Source organism: Bombina bombina, chromosome 2, assembly GCF_027579735.1.
Source record: "Bombina bombina isolate aBomBom1 chromosome 2, aBomBom1.pri, whole genome shotgun sequence".
In the NCBI taxonomy this organism is placed as follows: Eukaryota; Metazoa; Chordata; class Amphibia; order Anura; family Bombinatoridae; genus Bombina; species Bombina bombina.
This window is the reverse complement of record NC_069500.1, coordinates 229,733,935-229,747,866: the sequence shown is the minus strand read 5'-3', so window position 1 is coordinate 229,747,866 and position 13,932 is coordinate 229,733,935. Positions and strand designations below refer to the sequence as shown.

Sequence of the window (13,932 nt, the reverse complement as noted above, 5' to 3'; positions counted from 1 at the left end):
AACCTTGTACCATAGATATATTTGACTATAGTAATCATGAATGGATGGAAAACAACTCAATAACAACCACTTTTCTAATATAGATTAACATATAAAAAATGCAGAGAATTTTTGTAGAAGTAAAGCTAGAAATATCTAAGATTGTCAGGCAAGCAATCTTCTTCTTATAAAGAAACACTATTGCACTATTGTAAAATATAGCCAATAGGCATTAGTTGTGATAACCAATTAGCCAATGAGCATTAGCAGTAAGTACACCATTCATACTGCTGTATTAGTTTCAGTCTAAATATAAACAGCTTTTGCTTCATATTGTCCAAGGCAAAAGAAAAACGTCAACATGTTTAAATGCTGCTCATTTATAATGATGATAGAAAATCTAAGTACAATGTCCCTCTCATTTACGAAAATGTAACAGAGCTATATTGATTCTATCAGGGTAAACAGGACAAATCTAAAGTTAATAAATATATATATATATATATATATATATATATATATATATATATATATATAACAGTAGCAGGGATGTGCACTCTCACTTAATAGCAGCTGCCAGGGTGCTAGTAAAGATCCATATAGAAAGAAAAAGCAGACTTGCACTCACTGGTCTTTTTTGTGAAATAATTTACTGCAAAAAATGTGACGTTTCGAGGACAAAATCCCCTTCCTCAGACAATGTGTTTAACAAACAAGAGTGACTTTATACAATGTATAACTGAAACCCCTCCCCTCAATTAGACAAAAAACCGCCAAATTATAACCATGGTGACCACTGAGTCACATTTATACACAACAAATATTTACCAAATAGGTTAAGTGTTATCATATCACCATATATACATATACATAAATGAGCCATCCTGGCTCAACCAAAACTGTGACAGCCCGGGTGCACTTTATAATGACTGTGATGCAATGAAAACAAGCATAGAAAACAGACAGATCACTCAGTGAGTTTGCTGAGAGATAACGTTCATTCATACCTACATTCTTAAAATACTCAATAGGGACTAACATTTATTCTCAAGAGCTGCCAGATCGCCAATGTATAACTCACCCGAGAAGAGACAACACCCTCAGACTCAGGAGCCGTTCACGGTCGCACCGGCAAACAACGCCGGATAGAGAACCCGGAACTCAGTCTCACGTAGGACTCTCACGTGTGGGGGGCAAACAGCCAATCACCGGGATTGTTTACCGTTGCCACGGCGACCAGAAGCCACAAGGCGCACGTAAACAATACAGCCCTAAGGCAAAAACTGATACGGCAAAGACAAATAAGGCAAAAACAATAGAGTAATAATTACACACAACCCCTTAAGCTGTAACAGAGAGGAGCACATACAGGGGATCCAACGATCAGAGATACACAATCAGATGTTAATCTGTATCACCACGGTCAAAAACTCGTTATGACCTCAAAATAATTGAAAAATCTATCAGCCAAACACATTCTCCAATTTAAAGTAAAAAATAGAAAAAGAGTATAGAGTACACAGTAGGAAATATAAACCGTTGTGATTACACCATTAACCGTAATGTGCCATAGTGTGCCATAGACCCCATGCATTACTATAGTAGCCCTAGATTACAAAGAGAAGAAAATTAACATAGATCAAAGCCCACATCACCACTACAAGTGTAAAAAGAAAAATGAAATAAAATAAAATAAACTAAAATGTACTAAAATAAATAAATAGAAAATATAAAATATAAAAATAAAAATGAAAATTAAAATATAGAAATAAAAAATAACAAATAAAATATAAAATAAAATAAAATAAAATAAAATGAAATGAAAGGAAGATAAAAAGGGGAAATTACAAAAAATATGATAAAAACAGGGGTGGAAAACAAAAAAAGAAGAAAAAACAGAAGGGGAAAAACAAAAAAGAGAAAGAGTGAACAAAAGAGTAAAATGAAGAACATAAATGAGTGTTGCTGGATGGTACGTGGACTCTCCCAAACAAATCTTAGTTAGTGGCACAGTCTATGGAAAAACTTTTCAGACTGTAAAGAATTATTCAAAAAATTATAAAAAACAGTGCCAATCAAACATAACGTTCAGTCCCTGTGGATGGAGAGTGTTTAATCGAAAGATCCACTTGGCCTCAATTTGTAGAAGGAGTGTGTCCCTGTCCCCCCCTCGCCTCAATGGGGGGACATGGTCTATTAGTGTAAATCTTAGATCCTGAAGGGCATGGCCTTTTTCTACGAAGTGTCTAGCCACTGGCTGGTCACTCGAACCCTTTTTGAGGGCCGCCCTGATTGACGACCTATGGTTGGCAAAACGTGTTCTGGCATCGTCTGTGGTTTTACCCACATAGAAACGCCCACAGCTGCAGTTCAGTAGATAAACCACATGCGTAGTGGTACACGTCAATACATGTCTGATTTTGTATCTCTGGTTACGGTGTGGATGGCCAAAGGTGGCCCCTGGGATCATAGAATGGCATGTCGTGCATCCCAAGCACCTATAACACCCTGGTTTCTTTTTCTGTGACAGCCATGTTTCATGGGTATAGCAGTGAATCGGATCAGTTAGCATCAGGAGATCTTTGAGGTTCTTATTGCGTTTGTACCCCACCCTAGGGTTATGCCAATTGTTGAATGGAAGTGATGGGTCACCCTGCACAATATGCCAATGTTCTCTTAATGACTTTCCCAAAGATCTAGTCAAGGGACTATATATAGTTGTGAACGTCATTCTCTTCTCATCATTATTCCTAGATGTAGTTAGGGTTTTATCATCATTTTCAGCTTGTATTCTACTCTGATAGACCAGACGAGGATTGTATCCTCTCTGTGTGAAACGTTGTTGCATTTCTTCAAGTTGCTGGTCTCTTCTAGCCTTATCGCTATTATTCCTAATCGTCCGGAGGAGTTGGGCTTTCGGAATTGCTTTAAGGAGTGCTGCTGGATGATTACTGGTAGCGTGCAGAATTGAGTTTCTGTCGGTCGATTTCCTGAATAGTGAAGTCCCCAGTAAGCCATTGTCTGTTTTGAAGATATTCAGGTCTAGGAATTCAATATTTGACATATCGTGCTTCAACTTGAATTTAACTGGATTATCAAGAGAGTTCAGCTGTGAAAACCATGTTTCAAGGTCAGAGGCTGTGCCACTCCAGACAATAAACAGGTCGTCAATGTACCTTTTATAAAATAGTACTTCGGACTTATGATAGATTCCCATCACTATTGTTTCGTAATGCTCCATGTAGATGTTCGCTAGTGAGGGGGCCACATTCGACCCCATGGCCGTGCCAGAAATTTGTTGGTGGAACTTTCCCTCAAACCTAAAATAGTTAAGCCGCAGACTCAGATCTAGCAGTCTAATTAGGAAGTCCCTCGGAGGGCCCACATACGGATATCTATCCAAAGCATCAGACACTAATTGCTTCCCTGCCTCACATTTTTTGCAGTAAATTATTTCACAAAAAAGACCAGTGAGTGCAAGTCTGCTTTTTCTTTCTATATATATATATATATATATATATATATATATATATATATATACATATACATACATATATAAATATATATAATATATATATATATATACACAAATATATACTGTATATATATATATATATATATATATATATATATATATATATATATATATATATATATATATAGATATATATTTCTTGAGCAACATATTGTTGCCACTTAAATACAGGTTCTGAAGCTATTTGGGATGGTGAATCGGCAATACTGCTGTGTGCATTCTTACATACTTTATTTTATAGGCAACCTCGCCTTTTAAAGCTGAGATGTAAATAAAGAATGGAATTCATATGCACGTCACATGTACCACCAGAAGCTTGTAACAAAAGCCCTTGGAGCCTCAGTTTCATCTCAGTGCATAACAAAGTCGTGTAATTGGCAAATGATTGAATCTTTATGCTAAAGAGATGTCAAAGAACTATTGCACCATTATCAATCCTGTGCAATGTGAATAGTAGTTCACATGTTCTTAATAACCACTTAATCGTTTATAACAACTATTTCAGATGTGCAGTGCTTTCAAGCTCTTTTTCAAGTGTTTGTTGAGGAAAACAAAAGCTCTGCATAAACCGTGTACAAAAGTCTAATCAGAGAGTGAAGATGTGTTCTACCTCTGGAATTTCATCCATCCTTGTTAGCAATGTAATGACAATCTCTTTTTCGCCAGTTTTAAACTCCAGGATTCCAGTATTCCCATAGAATTCATTACTGTCTTTTGGCTCCACAATATAGCGCAGAAATTGCTTAACTAGTAAACCTTTGGATCGAACAATTCTTAGCTCAACAGAATCCCCTTCCTGAAAAATTAAAAGAGCCACAATATGCATCAAATATCTGTTAACATGCAAACATCTAGAAATGAACACTATTCAGTCAGGAAGTCTTACAAATGCATATGTGTGTAGTCACAATCACGAGCTAGCGCTCAGTACATTGCTGCTCCTGAGCCTACCTAGGTTTATTTTTCAACAAAGAATAAAAAAAGAAGTACATTCGATGACAGAAGTAAAGTGAAAAGTCTCTTACAATTGTATGCTCTATTTGAGCATGAATGCTTAAAGGGACACTGAACCCAATTTTTTTTGTGATTCAGACAGAGCATGCAATTTTAAGCAACTTTCTAATTTACTTCTATTATCAATGTTTCTTCGTTCTCTTGCTATCTTTATTTGAAAAAGAAAGCCCGGCACCCCGGACAGCACTTGTTTATTGGTGGATGAATTTATCCACCAATCAGCAAGAACAACCCAGGTTGTTAATAAAAAATGGGCCTGCATCTAAACTTACATTCTTGCTTTTCAAATAAAAATACCAAGAGAATGAAGAACATTTGATAATAGGAGTAAATTAGAAAGTTGCTTAAAATTGCATGCTCTATCTGAATCACACAAGAAAAAAATTGTGACTTTAATGTCCCTTTAATTGGTGATATTTTTTAATAATTGAACACTTCTGCATATTTTAATGAAACATATTTTACTATACTCACTTTTACACGGTAAGGCCCCCTGGAAGAGGGGGTAAACTCAAACACTCCACCTGGATCATCATTTTCCAAAATAGTCAGTTCACAGCTGGTAAATCCAGATTTCAGAATTTGATTTTCCACATTGACCCTTGTTTAAAATAAATGTAATTAGCTAAAGCAGATGAAGCAACTGGATTTATAAATAAACCATAAAATAATGATCAACACCGCAACCATTTCCCAATTAAAGAGTTGAAGAAGCCAGATGTTACATACCACCTTCAAAACATTTTTCTACAACTAAATATAAATATTATTACAAATTTTATTTTATGTAGAAAATGCAAGTAATTGTGGAAATTCATGTTTAATGGCTTGAATCAGTATTTGCATAATTGTGTTTCATGCAACCATAGTGCTTACGTTTTGTGATTAGGAACACCTTGAGGAAATAGCCCCAAAAGGTTCCTCCTTTTGAAAAGTTAAATTGGGAACTATGAAGAAGCAACTGTAGTTATACAGTCTCCTTAAAGGGACACTCAATGATGATTAAACTTTCATTATTCAGATAGAGCATGCTATTTTAAACAACTTTCCAATTTACTTCCATTAACAAAATGTGCACAGTCTTTTTATATTTAAACTTTTTGAGTCACCAGCTCCTACTGAGCATGTGCAAGAATAAGTGTGTATACATTTGTGAATGGCGGATGGCTGTCACATGGTACGTGTATGCATTTGTGATTGGCTGATGGCTGTCACATGGTACAGGTGTCTTGTTTTCTTGCATTTGTTGATTATGCAAATCTACAGTGTTGACTGGTTCTTTAAGGGCATGCACATTATATTCAACTCCACAATGGCATGCACATTATATTCAACGCCACAATGGCATGCACATTATATTCAACTCCACAATGGCATGCACATTATATTCAACTCCACAATGGCATGCACATTATATTCAACTCCACAATGGCATTTTTTGGTCCTAGTAAAGGGTTGCGTTGTACAGTATATGTGCTGAATTCCACTAAAACTGTTAGTATGCTAGAAGCTCACAAAATGTTTCTATAACCAAATTAGTTTATAGAACATTAACCTACATGAATGAAAATATTTCACTTAACTTCAATGTGCTAATGACTTCACTACATTATATTTCACTCTTTTGTTAAAGCCCAAATGAGACTATTAAACTCTACCGGGCGAGGTACATATAGGGTGTGCTGAGAACGGAGGATATGATCTTCTACTGTCACCAACTGTGTATTGGGCCAATTTATTCATCTTGATAAATAACAACATAAAACAGCAGTCTCAGATAACTTGTTATTTAAATGTAAACGATTTTCCACATGACATGCATGAAACAAAGTCACAAGGCAACATATCAAGAAAAAACATGTTTTATTTGTATAGCAAAACACACAACAACCACCAAATGTGAATGCAGGCAGATACAGCAACATCCATGTGCAAGGGCACTGCATAGTATAGAGAACATCATTTCTAACACAAATGTTCAACTCATTAGAAATGACCATTATTATACTCACCTAAAATATACCACAAACCTCTCTGTTTCTACCCTGGCAAAACAGAAAGGGTATAAAAGAAGGGACAAGGGAATGAAACAAACGCTGCCAAAACTTCAATAAAGCAGCAGGAAATAAAAAAGACACTTTTATTCCTCTAGCACACATAATAATGTTCACTTTATGGGAGCTCTATTTGTTGGGTGCTGCCCTATTGACAAATGTTAGAAAGAGAGTTGTCAGCTTCCCTTATGAGAGATGACCCCTGGATCAAACAGCATGTCAAGGCTTATTGTAAACAAGCCTTGCCAGCCCACTTCCTGCAGGATATCTGCCAAGCTCTGTGTAGGCTCTCGCTCTGAACTAGCAGCTGAGCAAATCTTACCCAGCTCTCTTTGTAAGTGACTAGTTTATCCACACAAACAAAAAGGTTTTATTCATGGTTCCAGTTTGTATATGCTATGCAGAATTAAACTAAATTCCAACGTGAACATAAGATTGAGTATTGATTCCTATTGATATCTGAGCATTATTGTACAATTCAAATCAAATGGGTTCCAATAACCTTTAAAAACATATAAATCACTTAAATGGACATAAAAGTCAACATTTTTCTTTCATGATTCAGATAGAGCATACAATTTTAATTAATTTACTTCTATTATCAAATGTTCTTGGTATTCTTGTTATCCTTTATTGAAAAACATTAAGGTAAGCTCAGGAGTGTGTACGTGTCTTCAGTTCTATATGACAGCAGTTTTGCAACAATGTTATACATTAGCAAGAGCCCTAGATAGAATCACTATTTCCTGTCATGTAGTGCTCCAGACATGTGCACACTAAGGGGCTGATTTATTAAGATGCGCTGTCAGTATTTATCATTGCACAAGCATTCCTTGTAAAATGCTTGGGCAATGCCGCTCCCTGCAGATTTGTGGCCAATTGGCTACTAGCAGGGGGTGTCAATCATTCCAATCGTATCCGATCATGATGATTGCTGTCCGTCGCCTCAGGGGTGGCAGATGAGTTAAGGAGCAGCGGTCTTAAGACCGCTGATTCTTAACTTATGTTTCTGGCGTGCCTGAAGGGTCGTGTGTAAAGAGCTGCATTCGCAGCTACATAAATCTACCCCTAACTATCTAAAGCAAATTTGATAATAGAAGCAAATTGTATTCTCTATCTGTATCATGAAAAAAACTATGTTGGGGATTCCTGTCCCTTTAATATTCCTGAAAATAACTCAATAGATATGAAAGATAGGAAGATAATACTGTAAAACTTAACTTTTATTAATATGATGGAAAAATTGGTGTATAGGTTAAAAACTACAAGGGGACTAAAAAATATTTGTCCTATTGGCAAGTTGCTGTATATCCACTACAATATTAATAAATATAACCATATACGCCTATTCCCAGGTATAAAACTGAAATAAAATAAAGTGTAAGTAAGAAATCTACAGCTTCAACTGTGCTGACAAAACTGAAACCAAATATTCTCCTTTTAATCAAACAAACTCAATACACTGTTTAATAAAAAACAGTATTCAATATTCAACCAGCACACTGTAATATAATAACAAAGCATCTAAGTGATCGTCACATCTGCTTACTTTGTGGAAAAAACGACACAGTAAACCAAACCATATCTCACTAGTAAAAAAAAACTGCTAAAGAAAATCGCAACTTGATCCTATTTAAAGGGACACTGAACCCAAAAATTTTCTTTCGTGATTCAGATAGAGCATGACATTTTAAGCTTTACTCCTATCTTCAAATTTTCTTCATTCTCTTGGTATCTTTATTTGAAATGCAAGAATGTAAGTTTAGATGCCGGCCCATTTTTGGTGAACAACCAGGGTTGTTCTTGCTGATTGGTGAATAAATGAATCCACCAATAAAAAGTGCTGTCAATAGTACTGAACCAAAAAAAAAAAAAAAAAAAGCTTAGATGCCTTCTTTTTCAAATAAAGATAGCAAGAGAACAAAGAAAAATTGATAATAGGATTAAATTAGAAAGTTGCTTAAAATTGCATGCTCTATCTGAATCACAAAAGAAAAAAATTGGGTTCGGTGTCCCTTTAATTGTTTTGTAATAATAACTGAGCAATTACAAATTAACTACTGATTTTGTATAATCGTTTTGTGACAGATACTATGTTATCTATCGTAAAACTCAGATAAACTCTAGTGGTGTAGTTATTTCACTGGGTGAGTAAGACTCAAGGAAGAGTACTGATAATGAGCAGACAGACTCTTGTCAGGTCAGTCAAGGTAGTCCTTTGGTTCCTATTCGGGTTGCACTAATCATTTAGTTAATATTCTAAATACAAAGAGCCAGATTACAAGTAACACGCTAAATATTTGTTCTGCTCGTGCGCTAACCTAGCTGAAAGTAAACTTTGAACACAGGCGTATTACCAGTTGAAAGTTAAAAGTTAGTGCACAAGCAAGATGGCAAAACTTCGGATATTGCGCCCGTCTTTTCATAGGGGCTAATTTTTCAAGGGCAGAATAGCCCCTGATGCCTCTGTCTCCGTGTGAGACTTCAGGCTAGTTGGAAACAGCAGTTAAGAAGCAACGGTCTTAAGACCGCTGCTCCATAACTGGTCCGCTGCCTCTGAGGCTGCGGTCTGCAATCCACCCGATCCTATATGATCGGGTTGATTGACACCCCCTGCTAGCAGTCGATTGGCCGCAAATCTGCAGGGGGCGGCATTGCACAAGCAGTTCACCAGAACTGCTCGTGCAATGTTAAATGTTAACAGCAATGTTAAATGTCAACAGCAATGGGGGGGCGGAGCCAACTAGGAAACAGTACAGTCGCATATTCCAAATGCTCCGGCTCTAAGATTCATACATAGCGAAGTTAAGGATTGTTTCAGCTTAAATATTTGGACCTCCATCAAGACTATCTTACATAAGAGATTTGTGTGCCTATTTGCACGGAGGGATCTATCGGATTGTTTGAATTTCTCAATCTGGAGGCAAGTGTTGCTGCTGGGTGACTCTGAGGTCGGCCATCTTGGGCCTATCATCACATTACTATTCTCAAGCCCTGCGCTCTCCACTACCTCTAAATATGGTGACTGCGGATCAAATAATGGAGGACATACACTCTTTTATAGATAGATGCTGCGGTGTGTTTGAGTGCTTAGCTACTATGCCGCCTCGGCGGCCGGATGTCATATTTGCGGCTCATACTGATCACTCATCCACTAGCTTGGCTACTTTAGGAGGGGATGGCGCCTTGGGGCCCCGGCGTTCCTCATCCTCTGGACATGAGATTCTCAGCGTGGAGAGTGGACCAGTAGCGGCTCACCTGATCTGGGGAGAACTCGTGGCCATGACACACCAGGTCAGTCAACCAGCACCCACAGTAGCTATTCCCCCAGCAGACGCGTTTACACATACAGCGCTTGGGCCAGCTATACATCCTGAATTCAATCCGCAAGAAATGGGGGCCAGAATATCTGAGAAACGCCGTAGGACCCTAGAGCTACGCAGAGCATATCCCGATATGGTAACTCAGAATTTACAGGCTCCTCTGCTTGCCTTAGCGATCACCTTGACAGTCCCACTGCAGCCTCATATATCATTCAGTACAATCTCTTACCTTTTGAGAGGCTGGGATCCCGGTGGTGACTTGGACTATCTAAAGCCTGACATTTAACCTACTCTAGAGATACTGTCCTGCAGTGTTTATGTGGACTTGAACTTAGTAACAGAAATCAGCCATTGCTACGTTAGCAAAATAGATGTGAGCTCAATCTTTTAGGACACACTTCTGCAGCCTGCATGGTTACCTGTTCATATTGTTTATACTAATGCCCACGTAACTATATATTTACAGATCTCCTTGATAGCTTTTCCTCATCAAATCACAGTCTCATCTAGGTCGCAGTACTTCAGGGGAACATTTGTAAAAGTGGTGCTGCCTGGTCTCTTTACATGCAGAGCATTACTTATTGCACGCTCTTGATATAATTTATGTCACATCCATGCTCACTATTTCGAAGGGCTCACTGATACTTCCCTGTTTCTTGTCTTATATTGACCTCCACAATGTATTAGTTGCATATTTGTTTATAAGTTAATATCACCATTTTAGTGTTCTCAATGTATGCCTGTGTTTAAGTTTCACATTAGTGTTCTCTGAATCTCTACTGCTCCAGTCCAATTGTAGGTTATGCATATAATATGTGATTTTTAGGTTATTGGAACAGTATGTGTACCCTACAAGTCTCTAGGACTATTGATCTCTAGGAAAACCACATCATAAATAGTTTTATGTACTTTGTCTTTTCTTGTATATTATCCTAACTAGAGATTGTTTTACTGTTTTGATGTGTCTTTGGGCTGTATTAATACTTCTATCAAATAGTGGTCAGGCTGCCGCGGCCGAGGCAGCAGGACTCTTTTCCTCATCTTATCTGAATGACGCCAGCCCCAATCTACACTTATAAGTTATTCGGCAGGCTGCTACTCACATATACCATCAGCTTACATTCAGCATTTTCATTACAACTATTGACTATATGTAGTTCAATATGATACCTGCCCCCTATATATATACATATATGCATGCTGATTATTATATTCAAACTCCCACCTCCCCCCCTCACCCCCTCTTGTTGTTATTGCTGCTACTATTAGCAATAATAACATAATAATACATCTCCTACTTCAGGAGACTTAACTACACGGCTTATCTTGTCTATGCCGTAATCTGCCCATTTCTATTTTCATCTTACATTACTATACTAGCTATTCCAGCTCTACTATGCTACTTATTCCATTTGCTTAGTTACCTTTAACCGCAACACACCCACCTACTCAAGTACAATAACTATCTATAGCATGTATCCCATTAGACGCAAATACTTACATACTTTCCTTAAACCCTATCTAAACGTAAATAAGAAAAAGAGGTTCCATAAGTTAATTCCTATTTAGACTTTTGTCTTTCATCCATATATAAATTGTCGCATTGATATGTACCGTTTGTGTTTGTTGTACTGACATATCTTATATAAGCTGTATTGTTTTCGCACAACCTCAATAAAATCTTTAAAAAAAAAAAAAAAAAAAAAAAAAAAATGTCAACAGCAATGTTAAATGCTGTCAGCATTCATTGATGTCTGTCGGACATGATACGCTACAGCGTATGTACAGCGTTTGTGTTTAAAGATTTACAAATGGCAATCAGACGCATGGATCCATGTCTGACTTAACAAAAAAAATATATATATATATATAATAAACAAATCTAAAAATATCTAAAAATATCCAATGGAGTATAGCATGTGACGCTGACTTAGTGAGCCAGTGATGAGGAGTTAGGACATGTACATTCAATAATATAAACAACCTAAGTGAGTGATTGAGTGCACACAATAGCTTTCAACAAAGAAAAATAGCATTCACAAAAAATAGTGTTCACAAAAATTGGCGTACATAAAAAATGTTCAAATGTTCAACCGGTTATATGTAAGTGAATCCAGTAGTGTTTCCTCCAAAGTGACGTGTAGAAATATAACGTGAAGTCAATAATAGTAGAATGTAAACGTTGAGTGGGTCAAATTATTGTGGTTCAGCTGCTAAATTAAAAAATTGTAAATCCGTGAGGTGTATAAAAATAAAAACAAAAATAACTTGTGAAAAAATCCACGTGGAAAACTTGAATTCAAATGATAAACAAAGGTCAAAAATCAAAAGACAAAAATCAAAAGACAAAAATATCAAAAGACAAAAATAGAAAATCAGTGATAATATTAAAAAGCACTAAAGATCTAGTGAAAACAAATCCTTAATTCAGATGTTAAAAATCCTTGGTAAGATCCATAACAAACAAATACATTGATAAAATACCAGTATGCCAACACGTTTCGGCCTAGACTAGGCGAAACGTGTTGGCATACTGGTATTTTATCGATGTATTTGTTTGTTATGGATCTTACCAAGGATTTTTAACATCTGAATTAAGGATTTGTTTTCACTAGATCTTTAGTGCTTTTTAATATTATCACTGATTTTCTATTTTTGTCTTTTGATATTTTTGTCTTTTGATTTTTGTCTTTTGATTTTTGACCTTTGTTTATCATTTGAATTCAAGTTTTCCACGTGGATTTTTTCACAAGTTATTTTTATTTTTATACACCTCACGGATTTACAATTTTTTAATTTAGCAGCTGAACCACAATAATTTGACCCACTCAACGTTTACATTCTACTATTATTGACTTCACGTTATATTTCTACACGTCACTTTGGAGGAAACACTACTGGATTCACTTACATATAACCGGTTGAACATTTGAACATTTTTTATGTACGCCAATTTTTGTGAACACTATTTTTTGTGAATGCTATTTTTCTTTGTTGAAAGCTATTGTGTGCACTCAATCACTCACTTAGGTTGTTTATATTATTGAATGTACATGTCCTAACTCCTCATCACTGGCTCACTAAGTCAGCGTCACATGCTATACTCCATTGGATATTTTGAGATATTTTTAGATTTGTTTATTATATATATATATTTTTTTTTTGTTAAGTCAGACATGGATCCATGCGTCTGATTGCCATTTGTAAATTTTTATATGTATTAAAATGTACCTTTTACTAGCCTTTTAAGCTTTTTAGCGCTTACTCTCTCCCCATTTTAACTTTTGTATTGTTAGCCTACTAGGAGGCTATATAGTTAGTAAGCTTAAGGCCCTGGGTGTAGCGCTTGGTCCACTTCTCCTGTTCTTATAGTTTGTGTTTAAAGATATTTGTCTGGAAAGGGCTCCAAAGTGTATTCATATGTGTATAAATGTGTTCATATGTGCATATATGTATGTATACACATATATAAACAAATAAATACACATGTACAGCCACATATTTAGACATATATATATATATATATATATATATATATATATATATATATATATATATACATACATAATAGCCCTTTCCCGACAAACACGCTATACCTTTTAAAACATTTTTTTTATATTTATATGAATCATTTTTACCAGGTAGTGTATATATGAATGCAACACTTTATTTTAATGTACTTATGTTGGGCTTGATGCAACATTTTTTTACCCCTTACACTTTACGATAGGTCTTTACTCAAACTAACCCAACAAGCACAAATTTTGTTTGCGCTTGAGCACACCCATTTACTCTCAAAGTATGATATGCACGCAAGTTAGCACGGTGTCACGCTGCTGCTTTTTGAGTCCCGGCTGCTGCTCTGATATGTTGCCATTGCCGTTGCCATGGACGCGGCGGTAGCTTCAGGCGCTGGCGATGACTTAATCGCCGCTCACCTCCCATCCTGATGCCGGATCGGACCTCTCCTGTGGCGCGAACCTTCACCTATGTAAGTACCTCAGTTGCTTTCACCTGTGCTCAAGTA

At 36.4% G+C, this 13,932-nt stretch overlaps 1 protein-coding gene across 1 annotated transcript in view; it reads right to left on the bottom strand.

The window, feature by feature from the left end:
- The window catches only part of ADGRV1 (adhesion G protein-coupled receptor V1), a 1,190,013-nt gene that overhangs the window by 1,035,181 nt on the left and 140,900 nt on the right, over positions 1-13,932 (bottom strand). Inside the window, 3 exon segments of the mRNA XM_053699719.1 lie at positions 4,125-4,310; positions 5,003-5,129; positions 6,541-6,573. Of these exon segments, the coding sequence (XP_053555694.1) occupies positions 4,125-4,310; positions 5,003-5,129; positions 6,541-6,573 (346 nt within the window).